Source organism: Oncorhynchus kisutch, linkage group LG22 (assembly GCF_002021735.2).
Source record: "Oncorhynchus kisutch isolate 150728-3 linkage group LG22, Okis_V2, whole genome shotgun sequence".
Classification (NCBI taxonomy): domain Eukaryota; kingdom Metazoa; phylum Chordata; class Actinopteri; order Salmoniformes; family Salmonidae; genus Oncorhynchus; species Oncorhynchus kisutch.
In genome coordinates this window covers 23,232,322-23,248,499 of record NC_034195.2, presented here as the reverse complement: position 1 = coordinate 23,248,499, position 16,178 = coordinate 23,232,322, and the positions used below count along the sequence as shown (strand labels likewise).

Here is a 16,178-nt window from a genome sequence, read left to right as displayed (position 1 = left end):
GGCAGTATTTTCCACCCAAACGCTACTCTCCGCTGCCCCGATTTCATCTCGCGCCCTCGGAAAAAAAAACATGCCCCGGGGCTCAAGGCGCGCAGACTGAGGGAATAAAATGCCACTTCTGACGGGCTGTCAAACTCCCACATATTTCCTAATGAACTAGAATACATTATAGTGAGATGATGAAGCCAGCGCTTCTTCAATAACGTCATTTCACGAAACAGTGCATGTCAACACATTTGACGTTAATATATTGGCTATGTTCTCGATCTTTCATTTTAAATTACTGATATCTCTCAATAATGAGACATGCATTTGCTCATCTGATATGCAGGCATATCATTATTTACAAATCGAAAAAAAAATATCAAAGGTTGAGGGCATCTACTAGTTGAATATTCAAACACATATGCATGTGTGTCAGTCCATGTAAATTGTCTATAGATAATACAAATCAGACCCAATACTTTTTTCAGATTGATACAGATGCGTTATTCCGGCTGGTATAAAAAAAATCCCCCTATAAATCTATTGGTTGTGGTCTCGGCGGCGCCTCTATCCAATGCTTTGCTCATGAGGCTGCAGTTCTATTTGGGAAGTTGGCAGCTCGCGACAAGCTCTTTACTCTCACGCTCGCAGTTCGACTCTGGAATTATGAGCAGAGCTGGTCAAACCTGTACCTTGTTTTGAAATTTATTCCCAGAGAATTGAGACCATGGAGATTGGCATCCGCATCCTCATTGTGTTCCTCGTCTCACAGGTAAGCAGGATCGTTTTATGTGGCAATGCATAGCTCCCTCCCGCATTTGTTCATCAATGATTTATATTCCAGTCTTTAACATGCATTTAACTAACTGCAAGGGGGCAATGCATATTTGCATTGCATAGCCAACGATATTACATGCTTGTCTACATAGATTGAATGAAACCTAAATATAAAATAACATACATTAAGCCAATATAATTTCAGAACGGTGAATCGTACAGTAACTTAATAGCACGAAATATATGATTGGGAAGCAGTCGAGGAATAAGACTGCCAATTATTTACATGAGGCATTTGCGGCACCTAGTCGTTTTGGGGAGTGAGTGTCGAGTTTGGCATTAATCTGCAGTGGTCAGACATTCGGTTTAGAGATGCCGTTCATATTTAGCCGTTCATTAAGGACTTTGGGGGTAATGTGTGGAGCTATGTGCAAATCACGGCCGAACATTTGTCTCCAGCCACATCTATATTCCGCTCAGCTACAAAGTTGAGCGTTTCTTTGGCTCTGTCTGTGTTCATGTGGGTGAACGAACGGTGTGAGGGGAGGATTCACATGGCAGGCAGCTCTTGAGCTCTCTGAGAGTATAACTGAAGCAGTCAGTGTCTAACTTGAATAATAAGGCCAGGGTGGTATTGGACGCTAGGAATGCAATTTAGATGCATTTTCTTGTATTTATTTCCCCTCTCCGTTTCCCTTTGACAGCCGCCTCTAATGTAGGCTATACTTGCTCAGATAACTCGCTGCCAATCTTATCTGGCATTCCTTTGGAGAGACTGATAACTTGGAGCAGATGCCTCCTTCAATCACTCTTTGCTCTATTTAAGTGCTGAAGGGCAACATAGCTGAATAATGACACAGCAAAATCAGCCTAGTAGGCGACCAATTTTCAAAGCCTTGGTTGTTTGTAGGCTACTGTTGCTCATCATTGCAGAATGAAGTCGCAATGCAAATATGAAACATGGGGACATTTTACAAAGTGTTCACTCAACAGGTGCTGTCAACTGCCTTGTTTGAGACCTGGAGTCCTAGTAGGCAGCATCAAAGGTGACCGCTGTCCGGTGAACACTCAGTTGTCTATCTCCGTCAAAGGGCAAGGTGCAAGCAGTGACAGGCGCAGAATTAATGGCCGGCTTTTCCTCCGCATTTTGACCATCACGATTGGTAGCTTTACTTTTCATATTTATTAGTGTTGATAGATGACATGGTTATTATTGTGTGTTGGAGCCCAGATGTTTGTTACTCAACTTTTGCTATGAGTAGCTGCATTCTCAGGCTACCAAACAGACTCCGTTTTGTACTGCTGCTAAACTTAAACTGCATTTATTTCCACTGATGTCTGGCTAAAATGGCAGAAATAAACATACATTGTTAGATTAATAAATAGAGTTAATCGGGTGCTGGGTGCTACATGTAAATGAAGGAGAAATAAAAGTTCATTCCTGCTGCATCTGGAGAGAATGTGTCCCTGACTGTTACTGCCAGAGTTGTCTGGCTCTCTGTTGGCCCAAATGCCAGATCAACACAACTTACATCCATGTTCTTATAGCTGTACCCTATGCCTCTACCATGTCCTGTTATCCCATGTGTACTATCCCATGTTAATCTGTCTATAACCCACTGAATACAGGCCAATATCAGTATATTACTGTACACTCTGTGTGTGATCAAGTGAACCACTGTTATTTATAGCAAGCAGCCCAGGTAGGGCGCCAAGTTTGCCTCCAGAATAAGCTGCTGCTGTGCCCCCCATAAATCCCTGTATTTGAAATGAAACGCTAAGCAGTTGAGAGCCTCAGCGATGATTCAGAATAAGAACACCACAGCCGGGAGGTGCAGGTGCCAATATTTCTCTATCTCTCTCTCTGCCTTTCTCCCTGTCTCTGGCTCTCCTTTTCTCCCTTCCTTTTTCTTTACCTCTTTTCCTCTGAAGCAGTCTTGTGGACCTGGAGACGGTTTATTCTATAGACTTATCTAAGTATTTCCTCAAAAGGCTCAGCACAGTGCACTGTGCAGGTGGTTTTAGGGAATGAAAAGGGAAAGATAAAGGGCAAGAAAGTGATGGGCCTCTCTTCTGTAAGATGACTGCAATACAGGCAGTAGTTATTTTCTTCTCCGCTAATACCTGGGAGTCAGTCAGCGAGCTCGGCCGGGAAGATAGATTTGTTACTCTGGACGTTTATGGGTCTGGTGGTCAACAGACTGTTAAAGTCCCCTCTAAGCCACCCTGCAGTGTGAGTGTGACAGGGGGGTGTTGGCAGGGTCCTTTAAGGTCATGGAGTCCAGGGGAATGTTAAAGTGACCGTTCAAGGGGGAATGGGAGAGCGAGCGTTACCTTGGTGCCTGAAAACAGACAGACAGGAGTGCCCACCTCAGTGACCCTCCTCTCCTCTAGCCCACGGCTCACTCCACTGATCCAGCAGTATCAAAGAGAAGGGACACAGCCATGGCCACATGTCAACTCCATTTATTACTGCAGCAGCAGGTGCAGGGACAGGGGACTACACACACACCCCACTGCCTGCCCGTGGCCAGTTAGACAAACACACACACACAAACACACACATAAACAAAAAGACACATACGGTCATATCACTGCCAAAATTCGAAATGCACACAAGCAAATTTGATTTGCTGAGAATATAAATCTTAGCCCTACTGAGGCGAGTGCTCAGAGGTAGAAAACATCTCTGTTTTAGTGATCTTATCAAGCTTAGCTAAGCCAAAAAGTATAAACTCATCCCTCCCTTCCCCACACACACAATTCCTAGCCATGCCCTCAATTAACCCTTTAGCCTACTTTTACATTGCACCTTAAAGTTTGGGAGACGTTTTGGATACAGAGCAGGCTAAACCACATTCCTCCCAACATTCTGTATCTGATGTTTGGTGTTTTGAGGAGCTTTGTATTTCCTAGTGTTAATTATGTCTGGTGAAGGATCACAATAAGTCCAATGAAGGAAGCCAGTCATTAGTGCAGATGGCTATCACATTCTCCCTCTCTCCCTCTCTCTCTCTCTCTCTCTCTCTCTCTCTCTCTCTCTCTTTCTCAACTTGTGAGGGGTGCTGCACTCCACCCAAGGTCAGCCATGGACCTGATGATTCTCCTAATTGCAGATCTCTCACCCCCAGATCTATTTGTGGGACTGGGTTACAGATGAACACCAAAACAGGCTGTTATCACGTCATCAGCCCTGGGCCATGAACACACAGGTCAGGTGGCTTGACCCCAGCATCCTCCTACATGTCACGGATGAGCTGCGTGTCCAGTAGTAATGAGTGATTATGGAGGCATTAGCCGTTGGAGGGTTGAAAGTCTTGCTCCCCAGTGGTGTAATGAAGGGAAGGTATGAAAGGAGAGAGCCAACCCTGTGATGTTAGAGACGTTGGAGAGCTCTTAAGAGTTTATTTGGGTGTAGCTGTTATTGATGGCAGCCATACTGGAGTAAAAGCTTCCTGGAAATGATGATGCTGACGGAAATGCACCTGCGTGAATGCACACACGCATGCACACACGCACACACGCACGCACGCACACACGCACGCACGCACGCACGCACACACGCACACACGCACGCACGCACGCATGCACACACACTGTCTTAATGGAAGACTAAGCGAAGCAGGGAGCGAGCAGATCTCCAGTGCTCTCTCCCCTGATGATTGTGGTTCAGCGGTTCACTTTAATGGACTGTAAGGTCTTAACTCTGTTCACGGAGGGTTTGACCTTGTGGGAAAGTGAACCATCCATATCTTCTCTGCCTGGAGCAAAGCAATTTAGCTCTCATGGAATGGAGGGGTAGAGGACTGCAAGGTAGGACTGGAGGGGGATGTTTTCCCGGCCAGGAAACTCTGATAATTAGAGTAAATACTGTATGTCCCCAAACAGAGAGCTCTCCATTTGAATGTATCCAGGTTTAATATCGGCCTGCTGTAGCCTAATTATACAAAATGCCAATGGATATAAATTCAATGAATGTGACAACTGAAAAGGTTTCTGTCATGGGAAAATGAAATAATGGCTTGTTTGTGTGCCTGTGTTAGTGTAGAGAGAGAAAGAGAACCTTGTGAACTGGCAGACAGTGTTTGGCTGTATTTATGTTATGAGCACACACATGCACAATCACACACACACTATCCTAGTGGGCACCAAAATTAACTTCCATAAAAAAAATCATATTTTCCCCAACCCTAACCTTAACCCATAACCCAAACCCTAAACCTAACTCCTAACCCTAAATCTAACTCCTTACCATTACCCCTAACCCTAATTGTAACCCTAACCCTAATTGGGGTACCCTAACAGGGTAGCCTAGTGGTTAGAGTTTTGGTTAGAGTGGTTAGAGTTTTGGACTAGTAACCAAAAGGTTGCAAGTTCGAATCCCCAAGCTGACAAGGTACAAATCTGTCGTTCTGCCCCTGAACAGGCAGTTAACCCACTGTTCCTAGGCCGTCATTGAAAATAAGAATTTGTTCCTAACTGACTTGCCTAGTAAAATAAAAAAAAACTAACCCTAATTGTAACCCTAACCCTAATTGTACCCCTAACCCTAATTGTACCCCTAACCCTAATTGTAACCCTAATTGTAACCCTAACCCTAATTGTACCCCTAACCCTAATTGTAACCCTAATTGTAACCCTAACCCTAATTGTACCCCTAACCCTAATTGTAACCCTAACCCTAATTGTAACCCTAACCCTAATTGTACCCCTAACCCTAATTGTAACCCTAACCCTAATTGTACCCCTAACCCTAATTGTACCCCTAACCCTAATTGTACCCCTAACCCTAATTGTAACCCTAACCCTAATTGTACCCCTAACCCTAATTGTAACCCTAACCCTAATTGTACCCCTAACCCTAATTGTACCCCTAACCCTAATTGTAACCCTAACCCTAATTGTACCCCCTAACCCTAATTGTACCCCTAATTGTAACCCTATCAGTAACCGTAACTCTAAACCTAACCCCTAAGCTTAAAATAGCCTTTGTTCTTGTTTTACTATCCTTGTGGGGACGTTTGGGGATTTTAGGTCCACACAAGGAAAGAAGAACACACACACGCACACACACACGCAGAGCAGAGCAGAGTAAAGTGGAGGAGGAGGGGAGATGGCAGTGGTATGGCGTCACCCTGTTTCCACGATGTCTTCATCTCTTCGTCTGTTTGCTGTCATCCTTCCGTCAGGCAGATAATTGCTGGGGAAGAGCTGCAAAGCCCGGGACTCCCAAATCCTCAGTACAAACAGAAACAGCCAGGCAGGCAGAGAGAAAGGGAACCAGTGACTGTCTGAGGCTGAGCATACTGCACTGCTAGCAGGCAGTCTCTGTTTCCATGCCAGACTCTGTCTGTATCACTCTCTCTCTCTCTCCATTCTCTCTCTGCTCCCTCATTCTCTCACATTTAAAACATGTATTCATGAGTACTCACAACTCACACTCTCTCTCTGTTTTTCCTACCTCCCATTCAAATTCACCAACAACACAGACAGAACACATCCCAGTCAGAGATGCACACAAGCACACATTGTGGCTTTAATTTGTGTCTATGTGTATGGGGGGTGACAGAGCACATGCTCATTATAAGGCTGTGTTCCTGTGTCTGTGATGATTCCATCCCGTTGTATAAGTAAGAGCTGCTGCGTGTGGCTGTGAGGCTGAGACTATAGGAGATGGTAATGATCTATCAGTGTGTAGTAAGGTATTGAGAGAGAGAGAGCTGGTATGTGAGTGCTGCTGAACCCTGGGCAAGCATCATCTACTCAGCAGGCTCTGTGGGAGCCAGACAGACCAGCCTGCTGAAAGATGAGAAAGACACTACATGAGGCATGGTAATATGGAGCTGCTTACGGTGCACTGTATTATACGCTGTACGATCCCCCCTGTATTATACAGTGCACTATCCCCCTGTATTATCCGCTGTACTATCCCCCCTGTATTATACAGTGCACTATCCCCCGTGAATTATCCCCCGTGAATTCTCAATATTTTTTTATTTTTTACATTTTACCTTTATTTAACTAGGCAAGTCAGTTAAGAACAAATTCTTATTTTCAATAACAGCCTAGGAACAGTGAGTTAACTGCCTTGTTCAGGGGCAGAACGTCAGCTCGGGGATTTGAACTTGCAACCTTCCGGTTACTAGTCCAACGCTCTAACCACTAGGCTACCCTGCTGCACTAGCCCCACTGTATTAAAAGGGTTGTGAAATACTAATGAGTGGCGTGATGATGACTTTGGTTCTTAACAAGGAGAAGCGCTTCCCTCTGGACGGGGAGGTGTGTGTGGACGCATGGCGATGGGAATGATGGATGACAGGGGGGAAGATAAGTGGGAGGCAGAGAGAGATCTGCATCTCCCTGATTTATGATGAGTGCTGTGTGTGTGTGTGTGTGTGTCACACTCCCGCTGATTGCTGCACTTTCACTGGAGCAAACTTTTTACATACTCACCTTTTCACTTCTCTATTCCTCTACCTCTCTAACTCTGTACCTGTGATTTTATGACTCTGTCCCCAGCCAGTGCGTCTCTGAGGGGCTGAACTCTCTGTGCCATTTCAATGTGGCCTAGCATTACAGCAGTCTTTGGAACAAGCCAAATGGAACACTTGTTCTGAATGTAGCCCATTATGCCCTTTCCCTGCCACCCTCCCAGCTCAGCGAGAGGGTGGTAACCAGTGGAGACATTAGAGGCCATGGCTCTCTTCAGAGAGAGGTGGTCCTTTTTCACCCCTGTCTCGTGCTCTCCCCCCTGCTCGCTAGTCCGCCTGTTGCCTTTCATCTTCTGTAATCCACATCAGAAGGTGTGAGCAGAATGTCACATCTGGGAGAGAGGGAATCAATCAACCTGCCTCCACCCCGACAACCGCAGTACTTCCCCTGGACTGCAAGATGGCGACATGGAGCCAGATATCCTATTGGGATGGAGACCGGGACAATGCTCTTCAGATCTGCCTACCTACCCAGCCCCATTGTTTGAAGTGTGTGTTTTCGAAAATGCTTTGCCAAAGCAGATTGGAGATTAAACATGTGAACTTGGCTGTCAGAAGTGAGTTCCCATTGGAGGACTAGGAAATAGAGCATACAAACACACTATATTGGTAAGGAGGTTGCTTGCAGGCAATTAGAATAGCTTTCCCCTTTTATTGCTTTTGATGTCATCGTGTGGTGGATGAGTGAGCCAGTACTTTAGTCTGCCTTTGACTGGGGGCTGGAAGTTAAATTGATTTCATTTAGATCCAATTAATATCCTCTTTTAAGGGTTTGGTGGTTGTGTAATGCAGTCTGAAATGATGGGTGAAATAGAAGGGATGTTATTGCCAATGATCTTTTCCATACCATAGTCATCATCCACCATATACAGTGGCTATCATAAGTATTCACCCCACCTAGTATTTTTTCACATGTATTTGCATTACAAAGTGGGATTAAAATAGATTTAATGTGATTTTTTGTTTGTTATTGATCTATACAAGATACTCCATTATCTCCATGGCTCCCGAGTGGCGCAGCGGTCTAAGGCACTGCATCGTAGTGCTAGAGGCATCACTACAGACCCCGGTTTGATCGCGGGCTGTATCACAACTGGCCATGATCGGGAGTCCCATTGAGCGGCACACAATTGGTTCAGCATCGTCCAGGTTAGGGGAAGGTTTGGCCGGGGTAGGCCGTCATTGTAAATGCGTTTTTATTTTTTAAATAATAATAATAATGTCATAGTAAAAAGAAAATAATATATTCTATAAACATTTACAAATTAATACAATTAAATAACTAATAGCCATTGCATAAGTACTCACCCCCTTTGTTTAGGCTACATACAACATCTGAAAGGTCCCTCAGTCAAGTATTGAATATCAAGCACATATTCAACTACAAAGACCAGGGAGCTTTTCAAAAGCCTCATAAAGAAGGGCAGTAATTGGTAGCTGGGTAACAATAACAAATCAGACATTCAATATCTCTTTAAGCATGGTCAAATTAGCATTATAAATTGGGTGGTTCGAGCCCTGAATGCTGATTGGCTGACAGCCGTGGTATATCAGACCATACGTTGGTAACCAGTTCATAATAGCAATAAGGCACCTGGGTTTGTGGCATATGGCCAATATACCATGGATAAATCCTCTATCCAGGCACTCCGCGTTGCGTCATGCAAAGAACAGTCCTTAGCCGTGTTATATTGGCCATACACCACACCTCCTTGTACCTTATTGCTTAATTATATTATGCTGTGGATGATGTATTAAACCACCCAGACACATCAAAGATACGGTCGTCCTTCTGAACTGAGCTGCAGGACAGGGTGTCACCATGAGGTCATGAGGTCATTGGTGATTTTAAAACAGCTACGGGAACAGCTGTGATCGGAGAAAACTGAGGATGGATCAAAAACATTGTAGTGACTCCACAATAATGACTTAAATGACAGAGTGAAAATAGATTACAAATATACGAATACAAATATTCCAAAACATGCATCTGTAAGCAACCAGTGGAGGAAAAAGTAGCCAAATGTCATACTTGAGTAAAAGTAAAATCCTACTTGAGTAAAAGTTTTAAAGTATTTAGTTTTAAATATACTTAAGTATCAAAAGTAAAAGTATAAATATTATTATTATAATTTTTTTTTTAAATTTATGGCAAGGGGCACGCTCCAACACTCAGACATCATTTACAAATGGAAGCATGTGTTTAGTGTGTGAATTAGACCATTTTCTTGTCCTGTTAATCATTCAAAATGTAATGAGTAATTTTGAGTGTCAGGGAAAATGTATGCAGTACATCATTTTCTTCAGGAATGTAGTGAAGTAAAAGTAAAAGTTGTAAAAAATATAAATAGTAAAAAAAACTACTTAAGTAGTACTTTCAAATAAGTACTTTACACCATTGTAGGCAGCAAGGCACTAAAGTAATACAATTTTTAGCTTAAATGCAAAGCCTTATGTTTGGGGCAAATCCAACACAACACATCACTGAGCAACTGCCTCCTTATTTTCAAGCATGGTGGTGGCTGCATTATGGTATGTGTATCCTTGACATTGGCAAAAACAGGAATTTTTCAGGATGAAAAGAAACTGGATGGAGCTAAGCACAGGCAAAATCCTAGAGGAAAACCTGCTTCAGTCTGCTTCACACCAAACACTGGGAGAGGAGTTCACCTTTCAGCAGGACGATAACCTATAACACAAAGCCAAATCTACACTGGAGTTGCTTACCAAGAAGATGTTCCTGAGTGGCCAAGTTACAGTTTTGACTTAAATCTGCTTGAAAATCTATGGCAAGACCCCAACACCTTGAAAAGAATAATGGACAAATATATTGCACAATACAAGTGTGTAAAAACTCTTATGAGACTTACCCAAGAAGACTCACAGCTGTAACTGCTGCCAAAGATGTATCTAACATTCACTCAGAGGTGTGAATACTATTTTAATCCAGGTCTGTTAGTGTTTTATTTTTCATTCATCTTAAAAAAATATCTATAATTTCTATTCCACTTTGACATTACAGAGTATTTTGTGTAGATTGTTGACGATTAATTACAATTAAATACATTTAATCCCACTTTGTAACACAATCAAATGTAAAGAACTCCAAGAGGTGAATACTTATGATACCCACTGTACTTTGTTTTGTAACCTGTACAATGTTTGATGTATAGTATCACATCCATCATGTAGCATCTTACTGTAATTACATTCCGTCAGACATGAGAAAGGCAAAGAATCCCTTTGAAGATTGTATGACCGATGACCGTCACTTTGATATGAACATTATGTGATAGTAACAGAATAGGCAATTAGAAACGGGGAGCTGCTGTGCCTATTTTGACACATAAAACCCAGCCCATTTAATTTGTGTGTACAGAACACGTCTAAGTATAAGGACATATCTATTTAAAAAGATCCCTCTTGAATGCTGTTCTAAAGAAACCATTTTATGCCACTGAAGTAGAAGAGAAGCTGTGATTGTTGGTGTATAGAAATCTCAAAGCGTGTTAGTTATTAAGCGGCTTTGCATAGCTATTTTGGGGGGACTGGAAGCTATTGTTCTAGTGTTGAGATAAGATTTAAAGGTGTCTGATTGCAGCTCTGTCATGTGTTCAGGCACTAGCGATCAGGAAACAAATCTATACAGTTACATATTGGTGCATTATTTTTGACGAACTATCATATGGTACCGTTTTGACAATATTGCCACATTGTTTTTGCGCGAGTTGGTTGTACCTGCACCAAACCTCCAGTATTTTTCCTTCATATCTTGTTTTGCATCTTCTTTTTAAGTAGGTGGCCAATTTGTTTTCAGCACTTTTATTTCCATGACTGATCAAAACTCAATTTTTCTCATGGCTCTCTCTTGTCCTTCTGCAGAAGACACATGGTGAGCATTATGTTTGGATCATGGAATCGCAATAAAATCACAGTATTGAATCGCAATACAAATGTGACTGACCAGCTCAATTTGCTCTTATGTAGCAGAATTGGAAATTGTGTTTTTTGCATTGGATAAAAGTACAGACTCAGAGCTAGAAAATGGTATATCGTGCACTATAGTTGAGGAACAATGGGAAAGTAATTCTGCTTTGAAAGTTGTAACCCCACTTTTGAGAAAATGGCACTGGAGAGGTCTTCTTTGTCTACACCCACTCAGCATCGTTCAGACCCTCTTAAGCCTTAGCCCCACACATATTTTTAAGGATTTTCACGAGGCCATGTGCTAAAGAGAGTGAGTACAGTAGTGTACTAAACAACCAAATATTTAAAGACTAAAGGTTAGTTTATACTATGTCTATCGACATGTCTGTAGACAGTTGTCGCAATGACATCATGAACTATCTATTGTCGTCCGACATCAAACTTGTCGTTGTCGTTATGCAAAAGTATTAACACAAAAACGACAGGCTGCATGACAGCCTGGTGGTCCATAGCATATATATACCCCCCCCCCCCCCAATAAACCCATCCATTGAACCTTTTCACACGTACCAACAAACGGGTGTGATCATTCTACAGTGGTCCCTATTGCGTACAATCAAACCTGTGTGATTAGAACGCTTATTTAGAATGTCCATTTTCGATTGACGCAACAATTAGCATATGAGCTGGCCACACTTTTTTTTCACAGAAGCATTTTCCACGAACACAGTCCTTACAAAGTTATGTCCAGAATGTGACCAGTTTAGGGGTAGCCTATTGGTTAGAGCGTTGGACTACTAGCCGGAAGGTTGAAAGTTCAAACCCCCAAGCTGACAAGGTACAAATCTGTCGTTCTGCCCCTGAACAGGCAGTTAACCCACTGTTCCTAGGCCGTCATTGAAAATAAGAATTTGTTCTTAACTGACTTGCCTAGTTAAATAAAGGTAAATTTAAAAAAATTATAGGATGGAATGATCAGACATTCACAGAAGTAGCTACACCATAACACAATCATCCAAACCGGAAAAATGTTGGCTACATTTGTTCTAGCGCTAACTGAGGAAAGATTGAATTAACACAAGCTGCCATGCTTGTTTTTTTTTGCATCAACCAAAGATAATGAGAGGAGACAATTTGAGTTTGGTCTGTTTATAGTATGCATGTCGATGGGGGTGTGTCGTCTACGAGCATCCACTTCCCTTCATTCACTTTCAGAAGTTTACCCGAACGATGAGTGAACCATTCCTTCACCTCATTATAACATCATTGGTCTGACAGATTACGTGACACCCAGAATGCATTGTATAATGTCAACAAACATGGCACCATACATAGCTGTCTATGGAATCCATTACAATCTATGGAAAAATCTAAATGCATTATTTGTCAGTAGTACTTTAAAACATGTGAATAAAACTGTAACCACATTATGGTCCATATGTATAATATCTGAAAATGTAGCTAGCTAGACCCTCTTACCCAAATACATGGATGAAAGCTTCTCCCTCTTTGTCACGGATGTCATGGTTGCCGAAACTCGGTCCTTCAGAAAGTGTAGAGCATCTTTCAAAAAAGTAGTGTTAGAAGGACACATACTGAGCAGCTCATGTTATAGCCAGAAGCGTGCTACATGGCAGACAAATCTGAAATCATCTCTCGGTATGTCCAGCCCATTTTTATTTTTTATTTTATTTCACCTTTATTTAACCAGGTAGGCTAGTTGAGAACAAGTTCTCATTTACAACTGCGAGCTGGCCAAGATAAAGCAAAGCAGTGCGACAAAAACAACAACACAGAGTTACACATGGGATAAACAAACGGACAGTCAATAACACAATAGAAAAATCTGTATACAGTGTGTGCAAATGAAGTAAGGAGATAAGGCAATAAATAGGCCAATAGTGGCGAATTAATTACAATTTAGCAATTTACACTGGAGTGATATATGTGCAGATGAGGATGTGCAAGTAGAAATACTGGTGTGCAAAACAGCAGAAAAACTCAAACAAATATGGGGATGAGGTAGGTAGTTGGTTGGATGGGCTATTTACTGATGGGCTGTGTACAGCTGCAGCGATCGGTAAGAGCCTGACAGCTGGTGCTTAAAGTTAGTGAGGGTGAATAAAGTCTCCAACTTCAGTGATTTTTGCAAGTCATTCCAGTCATTGGCAGCAGAGAACTGGAAGGAAAGGTGGCCAAAGGAGTTGGCTTTGGGGATGACCAGTGAAATATACCTGCTGGAGCGCGTGCTATGGGTGGGTGTTGCTATGGTGACCAGTGAGCTGAGATAAAGACTTATAGATGACCTGGAGCCAGTGGGTTTGGCGACGAATATGTAGCAAGGACCAGCCAACGAGAGCATACAGGTCGCAGTGGTGGGTAATATATGGGGCTTTGGTGACAAAACGGATGGCTCTGTGATAGACTGCATCCAATTTGCTCAGTAGAGTGTTGGAGGCTAATTTATAAATGACATTGCCAAAGTCAAGGATTGGTAGGATAGTCATTATCTCAGCCAGTCATGGCTTCCTGTCTTTTTCCGTGGCTAAACCAACTAGACTTGTAATTTAACAAATGTATTTATTAATTTAATTTTAAGGTAAGTTCCAGAAGGCATTTCTGACACAAAAAAAAACAAATTTTGATTACATTTTTTTTGTTTACATTCAAATGGCTCTCCTGTGAAGTAGTAACGCACGACATACACCTAGAATCGTGAGGATCACAATTAGGGCTGACCTCAGTTAGTCGACTGGTCGATTGTTTGGTCTATAGGCTGTTGGTCAACCAAGATTATTTTTCATCGAGCAGTACCAGTCAACAGTATGGACACAACTACTCATTCAAGGGTTTTTAAAATGTATTTTTTACTATTTTCTACGTTGTAAAATAATGTGAAGTAATGTGAAACTATCATATAACACATATGGAATCATGTCGTAACCCAAAAAGTGTTAAACAAATCCAAATATATTTGAGATTCTTCAAAGTAGCCACCCTTTGCCTTGATGACAGCTTTGCACACTCTTTGTCACACCCTGATCTTTTTCGACTGTCTTTGTGATTGTCTCCACCCCCCTCCAGGTGTCACCCATCTTCCCCATGATCTGTCTGTTCCCCTGCTCTGTTCCCCGCTTCAGCATTAATGTTAATATGTTGTGTTACCCGTATGCTGACGCTGTTCCTGGCTTGTTCCATGTCTGTTCCTCATTAAATGTTCAACTCCCGTGACCTGCTTCTCTTCTCCGGAGTCGGTCCTTACACTCTTAGCATTCTCTCAACCATCTTCATGTGGTAGTCACTTGGAGTGTGAAGGAAAAGCAGCCAACAAGTGCTCAGCATATGTGGGAACTCTTTCAAGACTGTTGGAAAAGCATTCCATGTTAAGCTGGTTTAGAGAATGCCAAGAGTGTGCCAAAGCTGTCATTAAGGCAAAGGGTGGCTACTTTAAAGAATATAAAATCTAAAATCTCTTTTGATTTGTTTAACACTTTTTTGGTTACTACATTATTCCATATGGGTTATTTCATAGTTTTGATATCTTCACTATTATTCTACAATGTAGAAAATAGTAAAAATAAAGAAAAACCCTTTGTCAATCAAACTAAAATGCAACTGTTTAATACGAATAATTTTGCGTTCAACTTGTAGCCCTGATTGTCCGTAAAAAAAAAAGGTTAAACACTCAATTGTGAGGCTAGATAGTCTATGAGGGCTGGACATGCAGCTAAATGAAAGTCAGATAAATGAAAGTCAGATGAATGAAAAGACGATGTTTGCTGGGGTCTCGGGACTGATGGGGTTAACACTCATTCTCTCAATATGCACACTAGACTACACACAGAAATGCACACGCACACAGAGCACAGGGCACACACACATGCAAGCACACATATGCATGCTCATTATACATTTACCTTCAACCACATGCCATTATCTGATTTTCACGGCCCCGATCTGTGGGGAGTTTCAGCGAGCAGTCTAGATTTCTCTCTGGAACCAGCGGGCTGGATTTGATTTTCATTAGAATTTCATGTCTTGGCTGTCATATCCTCTCCCCACCCTGCACGCTTTGGTGGACACAATTTTCCGCTGCGGTGGACCCACACACGGTGGACTGGTTAGCTAGAGCCACAACGGGTGGCTGGTTAGCTAAAGCCACACCGGGTGGCTGGTTGTCAGTGTGTTGCACTGTTGAAGGCCTCTCTCGCACTGAAGCACTGTCCGACATCTATCATCAACACCACCCCCTGCTTCTACACACAAAATCAAATACCATTTTATTTGTCACATGCGCCAAATACAACGTGTCAACCTTACTGTGAAATGTGTGCTTATGAGTCCTTCCCAACAATACAGAGTAAACAAATTATAATACAAAGAAAAATAGCATTCGTAAAAACACGCACACAAACACACACACACACACACACACACACACAAACACACACACAAACACACACACACACACACACACACACACACACACACACACACACACACACACACACACACAAACACACACGCACGCGCACGCGCACACGCACAAACACACACACACACACACACACACACACACACACACACACACACACACACACACACACACACACACACACACACACACACACACACACACACACCCCTATACACACACACACACCTATGGGTTGACAGTGTGTTGCTGTGTGTTGACAGTGTGTTGATATTTGCGACAGCGACTCTGCTGAATGTTTATCCTATTGTGAGAGAGCTGAATCGATGTGAGATAATTTGGTGCTTCACAGTGCTAATGGAATCAGAAGAGAAGTAAGGTGTGGCTCTGGAGGAAATGTCCTGTTCATCATCCACTCAATGATTTCCAAATGTAAATGTCACACAGACTGCCCAGAGTATTTAACACAGGCAAACAGACAGCCAAGTGCCAAATCACTGTGAATGTTAACCTTCATAACATATCATGGTCAGACTCACTCAGCACATGGCAGGCTAGCATTA

General features: G+C 42.4%; 1 protein-coding gene across 2 annotated transcripts in view; it reads left to right on the top strand.

Moving 5' to 3' along the window:
- Positions 1-530: 530 nt before the first annotated feature.
- Positions 531-16,178, top strand: part of cdh13 (cadherin 13, H-cadherin (heart)) — a 545,258-nt gene continuing 529,610 nt past the window's right edge. For both annotated transcript variants that reach the window (XM_020456206.2, XM_020456207.2), the window contains exon 1: positions 531-757. In XM_020456206.2, the coding sequence (XP_020311795.2) occupies positions 713-757 (45 nt within the window). In that variant the 5' untranslated portion in view covers positions 531-712. The remainder of the gene's footprint in view (positions 758-16,178) is intronic.